The sequence below is a fragment of the Aristolochia californica genome, unplaced genomic scaffold, assembly GCF_029961685.1.
Source record: "Aristolochia californica isolate CCGP_79_NKW_82.1479 unplaced genomic scaffold, dmAriCali1.0.hap1 SCAF_3, whole genome shotgun sequence".
Lineage (NCBI taxonomy): Eukaryota > Viridiplantae > Streptophyta > Magnoliopsida > Piperales > Aristolochiaceae > Aristolochia > Aristolochia californica.
In genome coordinates this window covers 22,909,916-22,922,966 of record NW_027181992.1, presented here as the reverse complement: position 1 = coordinate 22,922,966, position 13,051 = coordinate 22,909,916, and the positions used below count along the sequence as shown (strand labels likewise).

The 13,051-nt window shown below is 39.2% G+C and overlaps 1 protein-coding gene across 1 annotated transcript; it reads left to right on the top strand.

Moving 5' to 3' along the window:
- The first annotated feature begins 12,316 nt into the window (after positions 1-12,316).
- Positions 12,317-12,763, top strand: LOC137959472 (probable protein arginine N-methyltransferase 3). Its single transcript, XM_068806840.1, has one exon. The coding sequence runs from the start codon at positions 12,317-12,319 to the stop codon at positions 12,761-12,763; it is 447 nt and encodes a 148-aa protein (XP_068662941.1).
- Positions 12,764-13,051: the final 288 nt, after the last annotated feature.

Sequence of the window (13,051 nt, the reverse complement as noted above, 5' to 3'; positions counted from 1 at the left end):
CTCCTTAGTCGTCCTCATCACCGAAGTTCTCGTCCCATAGTCGTCCTCATCGCCGAAGGTATTGTTGGAAAAAAACCAAAGCAGAACTCTGTTTTTTTTTTTTTTTTTTGTTGCCAGATGGTATCGACGGCTATGTCCCGTAGCCAAAAAATGTCGCCGCCTAAGCCACTGACCACCGTCGTCGCCAAAGTACGCCGACACACCATCTCCGACACTAAAGGAGAAGAGAGTAGGAGAATCGTTCTCCTGTAGCCAAAAAACCAGAGCAGGCTCTATAGTCTCTATGAAAGAAAGTTGTTGTTTGTGTTCCTTTTGTTCATCGCCGTAACACCAAGCCACCGCCACTCGAACTCCGACGGGAATCCGAAAAGCTGACGAACCATCGTCGAACCATCCTACTTCCTTCCAAACACTGAGCCATCATCGAACCACCAACGTTTATGATGGAGAAGACGAAGGTGATCCTTAGTTTAATTTTTTTTGTTAACTTAGGAACTACTGTTCTTTTATTTTCTTCCGACCGAACCGGACCGTTGGTTCAACCTAGCGGATCTGGACCAGACTGGACCGAATCGGCCCTGAGCCAAAACCAAACCGAACCCGATTGACCAGACCAGATCGAACTCAAAATCAAGTCAACCCAGCGGATCAAATCGATTTTCTAGACTGGACCAGAAAAAAAAATTGGGTCAACCATGAGACAGACAATGGGGAGCTATCGTCTAATCTCTGGAAAAGCTAACAACTGAGTATGCACTCACTGCGGGTAAAAAACCCATTCACAACAATGTTGTTCCGAGATTATTGGTTATCCGGAGTAAAGGCACTTCTCTAAAAAACCTCATAAAAATATTATTGGGAAAGATATGATGACATCCAAGACAGAATATCAGGTGCTGCCTACGACAAATGTTGCCCATCCAGGTGTTATCGGTAAAGCATCAGTATTCTCTGCATATTCTAAGAATAAAACTTGGATTATTGATACAGGTGCATCCTATTAGAAGATAGGGTCCAAGCCCACATGACCAAGGAAGACCGACATATCCAAGTGTGTTAGAAGATGGGCCCAAGCCCACACGACCAAGGAAGGCCGACATATCCAAGTATGTTAGAAGATGGGCCCAAACCCATAAGACCAAGGAAGACCCATGCATCTAAGAGATATAGAAGACGGGTTCAAGGCCCACAAAATCAAGGAGAGGGCCCATAGGCCCACATACATTAATGGTAGGATGGTAAATAAAGGGTCATCTCATAGAGATGGCATTGATGTAATTAAGTTAAAGTTCCAAGGTTAAAACCCGAAACTCTAAACCCTAAGATCAGGGGTATTATTGTAATACAGTAGTTTCATAAATCTATAAATAGAGCTTCAGGGGGAGGGTTAGGAATAATCAATTCTAAAACCCTTGTTCCTCCTGTTTTCTACCAATGAGTTTTTTCCATTTTTCTCCCTGAACTAAATTCACGGAGTCATGAAAATCAACATGGTATCAGAGCTTTGATTTTCAAGACTCGTAGTATGGTTTTTAGAATTCCAAGAAATCCATTATTTTTCCTTTTTTCATATTGATTTTTTTTTATAGTTGTTGAATTTAGTTTTGAATTTTGTTACTCATCTCTTCTTGATCAGAAAAATCAAAAGGTGGAATTATGGTGATATTTTTATTCCTGTCATGAGCTTAGTGAAAAGTACTTGATAATACCAAGTTACGAGCATGGGTTTCTTGACTTAGCTCAACTCACTGCAACTTGGCGATGGAGGAGCCTCTACTCGGAAGGGCAGCCCAAGAGGAAAGTAATGGGAAGACACCTTCTAGGTCTCTTAGTTCGAGCCAACGTATTTGAGCGGGCTGTAGGCGATTATACCAACGCAGAGAGGCATTACGGCACCGCCAAGACCGATATGCCATCCCCAACCACCAAAAGCTCCTCTACAGCAGTACTCGTTGGTGTTAAACATCTCACAAGCGCTCTTGCAAGCAATGATGGCACCACCCTCATCTGTCACCTTCAATTCTGGCAGGCACATTGCATTGATATTTGCACCGCAGACACTCATACCGCAGCTTCCGCTACTGGCCTATGGGTTCACCGAGAAGGGCACATTGTAACCATTGAAAAGGCTTGTGTCATAGAAATCTTGTCCATAGGCTCCATCGAGAGTGAACTCAATGAGATTTGCAAGGGAAATCTAGAGGCAGGCCGTCGGGAACTCAAACGATAAAGTGCTTGTTGATGAGCCTGCGAGATCGTTCGACGTCAGGGAAGAAGACGTTTCTGCTGCTCCATTAATAGGGGAAAGTTTCCCTTCCTAACTGCTTCTCCGGGATCCTCGGCCCGAACGTTGCTGCTCTCGGAAAGTTTCCTCCCGAAAAGAAAGCTTTGTTCGATTATACTTCTTTCTGTTTTACGTTTCCATAATCCAGATTTTCTTTTTCAGCTATTCTATTTGGTGCCGAGAAGTGGAAGAAGCACTGTTGCCAAATTTATATCTTCCTAAGTTTGGAAGAGTTTGATTAAATCTGGGCCCGCTTTTTGTTCTGTCGAGACCCAGACACGCCCGAGTCAAGCCAGTGACCGAGTTCCCAACCAACCCAAGGTACTGTTTTACACCAGCCAGACCAAATCAACTTGAACCAACTCTGTTCGAGTCAACCCAGACCGGGTCAACTCAGGTCTGGGTCAACCTGACGTGGACCACTTATTTTCTACCTTAGTATACATTCCCAAGGTTTTTTCGGCGTGACTCGGTAAATTTTTTTTTCTGGCTGGATTATTATTTTTGAAGAGTTGACAAATTATTCTTTGGGTTATTTTACAAGGATTATTTTGGGTCATGTTAAATGGGCCCGAGCCAAGCCCATTTCAGTTGCTGCTATTGTGTCTCTTTTGATGAGACATTATTATTGAAGAAGAAGTAGCCTCATACCATTATTTATTCATCCCCATCAAAAATATCAATTTTTTTGTGGTTGGGAGTCCATGACAGAGGAACTTGATCCCTGTAAAAAATATCAAAATTATTTGTGGTTGGGAGTCCATGACGGAGGAACTTCATCCTCGTCAAAAATATCAAAAATATTTTTGGTTGGAAGTCCATGACGGAGGAACTTATTATTATATTTATGTTAATTCTCCCTATTAATATCATACATTACTCTACCACTTGAGAGTCGTTGTCATGTGGAGCGACACGGTGGTGGAGGTGGATACTTCAGAGCAATGTCTTAGCGGCTAGGAGTGATTTACTCTCACTGATATCATACCAGCTGGGCCTCATGAATGAGAGCACCAGCATGAGGGGGAGTGTTGGAAGATGAAGGCATATTATACAAAAAATTATTTTAAACATCATTTGCAGAAAGTTAGGAATTCATGTTGTTCTCTCACCCCCAGCTTGTGGGGGGAGTGTTGGAAAACAGGGCCCAAACCCACACGACCAAGGAAGGCCCACATATCCAAGTGTATTAGAATATGGGCCCAAACCCATAAGACCAAGAAAGACCCATGCATCTAAGAGATATAAAAGATAGTCTCAAGGCCCACAAATCAATGAGAAGGCCCATAGGCCCACATGGCAGGATGGTAAATAAAGGGTCATCTCATAGAGATGGCATTGATGTAATTAATTTAAAGTTTCAGGGTTAAAACCCTAAACTCTAAACCCTAAGTTCAGGGGAATTATTTTAATACAGTAGTTTCATAAATCGATAAATAGTGCTTCAAGGGGAGGGTTAGGAATAATCAATTCCATAACCCTTCTTTCTCCTGTTTTCTCCCAATGGGTTTTTTTCCCTTTTTCTTCATGACCTAAATTCATGGAGTCCTGAAAATAACACATCTGATCACATAACGAGGGATTCCAGTTAGTTAAAATCTGTCCTACCTTTTCGTCAATCCGTTATTTCCACCACCAATGGTAGTACATCAACTATTACTAGGGAAAGATCAGTTATCTTGTCGAATAATCTTACATTAGGTATTGTCCTTGTTGTTCCATCTCTTGCATACAATATGTTGTCTGTTAGCCATATTACTTCAACTTTTGCTTGTACTGTAACTTTTTGGCCCTCATTTTGTGTCTGTAAGGACATTCTAAACCGGAAGATTCTTGGTTATGGTGTTAGACGGGGCAAACTCTACTATTTGGATCGACAATTAGTTTGGAAAATCAAGCTAGCAGTGAAGACAGTGCTCAAACAACTATATGGTTATGGCATCGAAGACTTGGCCATCTTTCCTTTGGTTATCTTAAGACATTGCAACCAAATTTTTTGCATGTTTGAATAATTTGGATTTTCATTGTGACATTTGTGAACTGGCTAAGAGCCACTGTATCTCTTATTTACTGAGTTTGAATAAGAGTTCAAACCTTTTGAGGTTATTCATTCTGATATTTGGGGTCTTTCAAAGGTTCCCTCTATTTTTCAAGTTCAATATTTGTAACATTTATTGATGAATGCATTAGAATGACTTGGGTATCCCTACTTATAAAAAAGAGTGATGTGTGTTTAGTTTATCAGAAATTTTACCAAATGGTACACACTCAGTACCAGAAGCAGATTCGTATTTTGCAATCTAACAATGCTACTGAGTATGTCGATACTTCTCTCGGTAATTTTCTGAACAATCATGGCATTCGTCATCATACCTCATGCACCTATACTCTCCAACATAATGGATTGGCAGAGAGGGAGAATAGACAACTTTTGGAAGTAGTGCATGCCTCCCTCTTTGGCATGAACATGCATCGGTTTTATTGGGGCGAAGCTGTCAAATCTGCTGCCTACCTTATCAATTGAACACCTTCTCGTGTTGTAGACTTTCAAAATCCTCAACAAAAACTGCACTCCCTACTTTCCATTCCCCATCTTCCGAATCTTGAACCTTGGGTTTTTGGGTGTACCGTATATGTTCATATCTCAAAAGTCTTACAAAATAAACTTGATCCGTGTGCCAAACGATGTGTTTTTTGTTGGCTATTCTGATTTTCAAAAAAAGGATATCAGTACTATGATCCACACACCAGAAAGGTCCATGTAACCCTAGATGCCTCTTTCCATGAATTAAAGCCTTATTACTCGGGGGGGAGTCTCTCGGAATTCTTTTCAGGGGGAGAGCTAAAGTCAAGATAATGTTCAACAAGAGAATAACGGAGGGGCTGAGTTAATGAATTTTTTAGGCAAACAGGTCATCATGATGTGCAACCAGATTGTGCTCCCAATGATGAAGACATGAGTGAATCATTAATTTTTCCTAAAGAATCCTCAGAGTTGCCTCTGTCTGCACCATCAACTGAAGAATCAACCCAAAATGTTTCTCCTCAAGTAAATATGAATCATGTGTTTGATGAATCTAATGAAACATGTGTTAGTACAAAAAATAGAACTCCTAGATATCCACAAAGATTGAACAGGGGAGTTTCAAAGAAACAGTATGAACCTGATCTTGAAGCCAAGACAAAATACTCAATCCACAACTATGTGTCCTCCCATAGGTTGACTAAATCGTATGCATTTACTGTTGAGGAACTATCCATGGCTTCTATTCCTAGTAATGTGCAAGATGCATTAACTGATCCAAAATGGAAAAAGGCGATGAACGAAGAGATGGAGGCTCTACAAAAGAATGTCACTTGGGAACTTGTTCCACAGCCTAACAGAGTGAAGACAATTGAATGTTGATGTGTGTTCACGATGAAACCCAAACCGAATGGAAGTATTGAAAGATATAAAGTTTGGCTAGTTTCAAAGGGATATACGCAAAGGTATGGGATAGACTATCAGGATACTTTTGCACCAGTAGCGAAGATCAATACAATTCACATTCTTATATCTATAGCAGCAAATTGAGACTAGCCTCTACAACAATTTGATGTTAAAAATGCCTTTCTCAATGGAAACTTAGAAGAAGAAGTCTACATGGAGCTACCACATGGAGTTAAAAATGGTTCTTTATATCAAGGTGAAGTCTGTAAATTGAAGAACTCATTGTATGGGCTGAAACAGTCACTTAGAGCATGGTTTGGGAGATTCTAGGCTGAATGAACGAGTTTGGATATAAGCAAAGTAACTCAGATCATACTTTGTTTATAAAACACAAAGAAGGAAAAGTAACGACTTTAATTATGTATGTTGATGATATGGTCTTGATAGGAGATGACCCATGTGAAATGCAAACTTTACGGGAGTATTTAGCCACTAAATTCTACATGAAGGATCTCGGACAACTTAAAATTTTTTTTGGAATTGAGGATACTAAATTGAAACATGGAGTCTTCCTTTCACAACGAAAATATGTGTTGGATCTTCTAGCCCAAACCAGAATGCTTGATTGTCAACCAGTAGAGACGCCCATGGAAATGAATCATAAGCTCGTAATTCTCCCAGATCAAACCTCAACAGACAAAGGACATTATTAGTAAGTAGTTGGAAGATTAATCAACCTATCACACACAAGACCAGATGTAGCATATACGGGAGTGTTGTGAGTCAGTTTATGGATGCACCAAGTGAAGAACATATGGAATCGGTCTATCGGATCTTGAGATACTTAAAGAGTGCTCTAGGAAAAGGTTTGTTATTCGCAAAAAAAGGTATCTCTAACATTGAAGGATACACAGATTCTGATTGGGCAGGTGATCAGACAACCAGAAGATCCACGTCTGGTTACTTTACTTTTGTATAAGGTAATCTTGTCATGTGGAAAAGAAAAAAACAGAAGGTAGTATCAAGATCAAGTGGTGAAGCTGAATTTCAAGGCATGGCTCATGGTGTATGGGAATTGTTCTGGATAAGAAATAAACAGAGGGATGTAGGGATTGAATATGCTAAATATTTTGAAGTTGATCGTCATTTCATCAAGGAAAACCTCGATGCAAAGATTATACAATTTTCTTTTTATTCCATCCAAGAGTCAGTTGGCTAATATGCTCACGAAGGGAGTATCTGGGAAGGTATTTCATGGTATAATTGACAAGTTGGGCATGATCGATGTTGGAAGGTAGGCCCAAGCCCACACGTCTAAGGAAGGCCCACATATCTAAGAGTATTATAAGATGCGCGACCAAGGAAGGATCACAAGAAGGGCCCAAGCACATAAGAAGCAGAACCCACCATGACAAGCTAGCATCCTTATTACATAAGTTGGAAGATCAAGAAGGACTCACAAAAGCCTCTTTATCTTATGGCCACGTCCTAGAAGAGTTATAGTTTGAGTTATGTTTGTCTTTTATCTATATTGAGTTATTTAATTATGCTAGGACTTATCTTTAAGTGTTAGAGTTTAGGTGTAATTGGGACAAAGGTAGTTTTATTGTAATTGGACTCTACTACCTCCCTCTATTATAAATATAGGTTCATGTACTCTAATTATAATAAGTTAATGAAGTCAATAAAGTATTTCTCTTTTTCATAAATTCAACATGGTATCAGAGCAGGTTCTATGAGTTGACATGGTCAACCCACAGAGATAATGAGATCCTTTTCTCTAAACCTTAAACCCTACGTCTAGGTTCGTAGTTATTTTTCTAGTCCCTACACCCATAGTTTTCTTTAAGTTTTTAACTTCTATACTGAGATTTTCTTATTACAATTTATATATTGTCAAAAACATATTTGAGTATAATTTCGAAAGAAAAATTATTTTTTCCAATCGGAGTTATCTATAGAGAGATATTGATATTTGAATGAGTGAAGTTGCAATAGAGGTTCAAACAACAGCAGAAAGCTTCAAATTTTGAGGTATTTTATGCTTTCAAGAACTAGACTTTATATGGAGAAATATATATCAAAAGAAACATATGTAAGTATATTCTTTTACCTATTTAACCAATTTTTTATCTGAGTTATCTACAAAGAGAAATCGATATTTGAAAAAGAAAAGGTCATATTGCAAAAGAGGTTCAAGCAGCAGCAAAAAACTTTAACTTCCAATGTATTTTATGCTATCAAGAATGAAAATTTATATGTAGAATTATATATCAAAAGAAATATCTGTAAGTCTATTTTCTTACCTATTCAACCAATTTTCTATCTGAGTTTTTATAAGGAGATATTGATCTTCGAAGAGTCAATGGTCATGTTGGAAAAAAAAGAGAAACAATGCTTTGTTCGGCCAGATGACAGAGACAGAAAACTATCAGATTATTTATCTTATGATAATTACATTTTATGAAGAGAAGTTATACTTGGATGAAATGTATTTAAGTCTAGTTTCATAAGGAGAAATTTTGATGTCAATCTAATTTATATTTAAATATATATTTGCATTGGAAGAATTAAAGGTCATACTAGTATTCTGTTGTATTGAAAAATCCGAATTTATGCCCTTTGTTTTGCGTCACTGTTTGAGTTGTTATATCAGGAAAATATCTCACTTCTCCGTGGTTCAAGGGTTTATTACTAAAACTATGTTATTTTAGCTTACTACTGCATCTATGATATTTGGTTCAAGGTAGGATCACTGCCATTTTATTTGAGGGGGAGAAGTAGAAGAAGTACAAGAAAGAGGAATTTTATTTCACATGTGTGGATACGTTTATGTGACAAAAATATTCATGAAAAGGGAGCACAAAAGATAAATCTTATGCATCTAAAAAAAATATTTATATCGAATTATGATTATTTCATGGGTCCTTCTACAAGGTTTATTATTTTGATTTGTGTTATATGTGTTGGAAGATGGTTGTGTTACATTACAGCTGTTGGTATTATGTCTCTTTGAATGAGATATTATTGTTGAAGAAGAGGTGGCCTCAGTACTTTTTCTCATATTATAATTTATTTGACTCTCAAAAATATCACAGTTGGGACACCATGAGAGTCAGTGCCCGGATTGGGACACCATGATAAATTTAACTCTAAAAAATATCATAGTTGGGATACCATGAGAGTCGGTATCTAGATTGGGACACCATTATAAATAAACCCACTACCTCCTTGTAATGGATTGTATTACTCCTACCACTTGAGAGTCGTCGTCCTATGTAGGGACACGATGGTGGACACTTCAGAGCAATGACGATAGACACACTACCTATTGAAGACGGAGAGTGTCCTACATCCAACATTAGGACTGGAGTATGGAGTAATGTCTTACCGGCTAGGAGTGATTTTTACTCTCACTTATATTATGCCAGCAGGACCTCATGGAAGGATGTAATAGTGTGAGGGGGAGTGTTGGAAGATGTGCTATTTTATACAAAAAGATTCTACTCATCAGTTGCAACAAGCCGGAAATTCATGTTGTTCTCTCACCCCAAGCATGAGGGGGAGTGTTGGAAGATAGGACCAAGCCCACACGACCAAGGAAGACCCACATAACTAAGAGTATTATAAGATGGGCCACGCGAACAAGAAAGGTTAACAAGATGTGGACCCACCCTGACAAGCTGGCATCCTTATTACATAAGTTGGAAGATCAAGAAGGACTCAAAATGTCATCTTTATCTTATGGTCGCATCCTAGAAGAGTTCTAGTTTGAGTTATGTTTGTCTTTTTATCTATATTGAGTTATTTAATTTTGCTAGGACATATCTTTAAGTATTAGAGTTTGGGTGTAATTGGGACAAAAGTAGTTTTATTGTAATTGGACTCTACTACCTTTCTCTATTATAAATAGAGGTTCATGTACTCTGATTATAATAAGTTAATGAAGTCGATGAGGTTTTTATGCACACAATAACATTAATATTAAATTTTTTATTTAATTTACATTATTTTATTTTAGTTTAGGCCACAAGGGTATTTTTGGAATATTTTAATTATAGGGGTATTTTTGTAATATTTTATCTTAAACCCTAACAGGGTGAACCCTATTTAAAGGGTAAGAGTAATGAGAAAGACAAGCATTGATTTTAGGTTAAATTTAGGTTAAATAGGCTTGGAGCTCTCCTCAACGAGCTCTAGGGTTTTCGATTGATTTTCATCTTCCTCTCCATGTCTCCCTACAATTCTGCCATGTTGTTCTACAATTCCCCATGGCCGAACCGGAACGTCAACAATGAATTTTTGTGTCAGATCCGGGACCATAACAACTAGTATCAGAGCGGGAACACAATGAGCCCGTCTATGTCCCTAGAAAATGGGATTGCTCTGCGTGATCAACGGGAAGAAAGACGTGCACGGTATAGAGCAATTGATGAAGAATTGCATACAACAAGAGAAGTATTTTCTGCTCACGTTGCCGCCAAAAAAGTCATACGACTTGAAATCCCCGAGCAAGAAGTACGAGAAGGGAAAGCAGCAGAAGTTGTCTCGGACGGAGGAACAGGCCATGGTCCGAAAAAATCAAAACTTTTGTCCCGTTTACTAGCCGAAGGCCATGCGAAAGATTTGGGGGAAACCATAAACCCGGACGGACAGAAAGGCCATGTTTAGGAAACCTTCAAAATTTCAGCGCAGGGTGAACCAAGAACCAAGTCGTTAGTCGTGGACGATACTGATACGAACCCAAATATGAATAAGGGGACCTCAAAAATCTCTAAGAAGGTCCTTGGAAATCCGAAATCGGAGGGGTATGCGGACACAATCTCATCGATAAAAGTTTATTTGGGTTTGACCTCCAAAAATCCATTATCATGACCGGCAGAAGGTCGATTCTTCACTGTCGATAGGGAAAACTACCAAATGGCGAAGCCCCAACGGGCTGTGATTCGCCACCGGAGAAGCAGGAGACTCCATCGGGTCCGTCGGTGAAATTTCCACTCAAACTCGGTCTCGGCAGCACAACGGAAAACGAACTTCCACAAAATCTGGGGTAAACTCCTGCGATGAATTTTCCCAAATTTTGTCTTCCCTTAACTCAAATCCATCTATGTTTTACATAATTCCTCCCCAATGGCATTGAAATTGTTCCATGAAAATTTTGGTGTTGCGAAACGAAGGGGTTTTCTATTTAATTTTTGGGATCCCATGTATGTTGTTCGGCCACGAACTTCTAATTCGAAATTTTGGGTATATAAATTCCGACATGTAATTTTTCTGGGGCTGCCGGGATTCATAGAAATAATTTTATGGGGAATGCTGAATTTTTTTTTTGAGGGGCTTTGTTTTTCTGTGGATGAGCACAGTATCTGTGCGACCGTGAGTCTTCAAATTTTTAAAAGTTGTTTTGGAGAAGACTTGCCGTTATGTAGCTGAGGCCCTTGTCCAAACACTTCGGGTTGATGTAATAGGCAATATGGCTTCCACAGAAAAGGATGTAACTACAAATATTGAAGAGATAACAAGTCCTAAAAATATGGGGAAGCCTAACGCCATAAACTATAGTGTGTTGGCCACTAATGAAGCATCTATTACTTCAATAACTAACAAACAGAAAACAGTGGACAGCCCAGATGCAACTTCTGATCTTGTGGAGGGCAAAATGGCTGAAAGTACATCAGGAGTCCACCCAAACATTGGGATTGAAGTTCCTATTACAATGCAAAGTTTCTATTCAGGCAAGGGAGAATTAGAAGTAGATGTTGCTGAAAAAATTTGTTCTCCTATTGAGAAGGAGTTATACATGAAAGGAATTGAGAATTTTGGAAGAAATAGTTGCCTTATAGCTAGGAACTTACTACCTGGCTTGAGGAGCTGCATGGAGTTATTCAGTTATATGTTTAATGATGCAGAAGATGCTTCCAACAGCACTTCCACATTGCCCAGCTTAACGTTGGACGACAAAGAAAAAATGAACTGGAGTATATGGAACATTTGGAAAAATCTCCATTCCTTGAGAGGCTCACCAAGAAAGAATGAGGTAATTTTCTTCATAGCCCCAGTATTTGAATTTGGAGAATTTGGAGGCAATTCAGTAGAAGTGTCCTTCCATACTGTCACTGTTGGCATTGCTTGTGCCTCTGTCCCTGAAGGGAAGACATTAGATGAAACCATTCATGTCGGAGGATGCATTTTTGCATAGCTTTGGCGGGGATGAAGATGACCGAGATGAATGTACCCCAACAGTTGACAGAGAGGAGTTCTTGAGGGAAGTGGACTACGTCAAAGATTTTGCTGAAATTTGCTTGGTGGATGAGAATGTTCTTGATGCTCTTTTATATGAACTTGATTATGTTCATGGACCCTTTAAGAAGGTACATGAAGATGTTCATGAATTTCCAATTGCTGCTTACAAGGCCCAAAATGTTATTTCTGGAAATGGCATGCCAGGGGGTGAGCTTGGAAGATTTCTTGCATGGGAAAGGAAGGATAATAGTTTGAAGGGTTCTTTTGCAAATGTTGCTGCCAGATAAATCAAGAATGTAAACGAGAATTATTTTGGGACGTACAGTTCTTTTGGAAGTCACAGAGAGATGATCAGCGAGATGGTGAGGACAGAATCTTATAGGGCAGCTATTCTGAATAATCCTTCTCTCATGAGCCATGCAACAGTTCTGGATGTTGGTTGTGGTACTGGAATACTGATTTTATTTGCTGCAAAAGCAGGGACCATTCTCACTGATATGGCAACTATGTTTTCTGCTGGAGTTGGGAGAGGTGGACCTAGCGTTCCATTATGGGAAAATGTCTATGGATTTGACATGTCTATCTTTGGGATGGAAGTTCTGGAAGATGCGACCCAGCTTCCTATTGTTGATGTAGTCGACATTAGTGATATTGTAACAGGCACATCAGTTCTCAAGACCGTTGATCTGGTGACAATGGAGTCTAGTTATGTAGACTTAACCTCTAACTTTGAGTTGGAGCCGAAGAGGCTATCTCATGTTGCTGCTGCTATTGCAGTGCAGATAAGGGCACCCCAGCAGCAATGACAACCTGAAAAATATAATGCAGTACCATATTGCGTATAGAGACAGAACCATGAATGGGACAAAGCTTCATGCACAACTGACTTGGACAGTGGCCTGCAAATTGCTACTGTGGTGGCACTGTAGCAATGGGGTCAGCATAAAAAAATAACACCAGGTTGAAGTGATGCAGATGAGCAAAACCTGGAATATGTAGACCAAAATGGAAATGACTCACAGGGTGCATCTATAGCTGATGTGATTAATGCTGTCCAGTTCGGTGAACACCAATGGGAAACAACACACCTAATT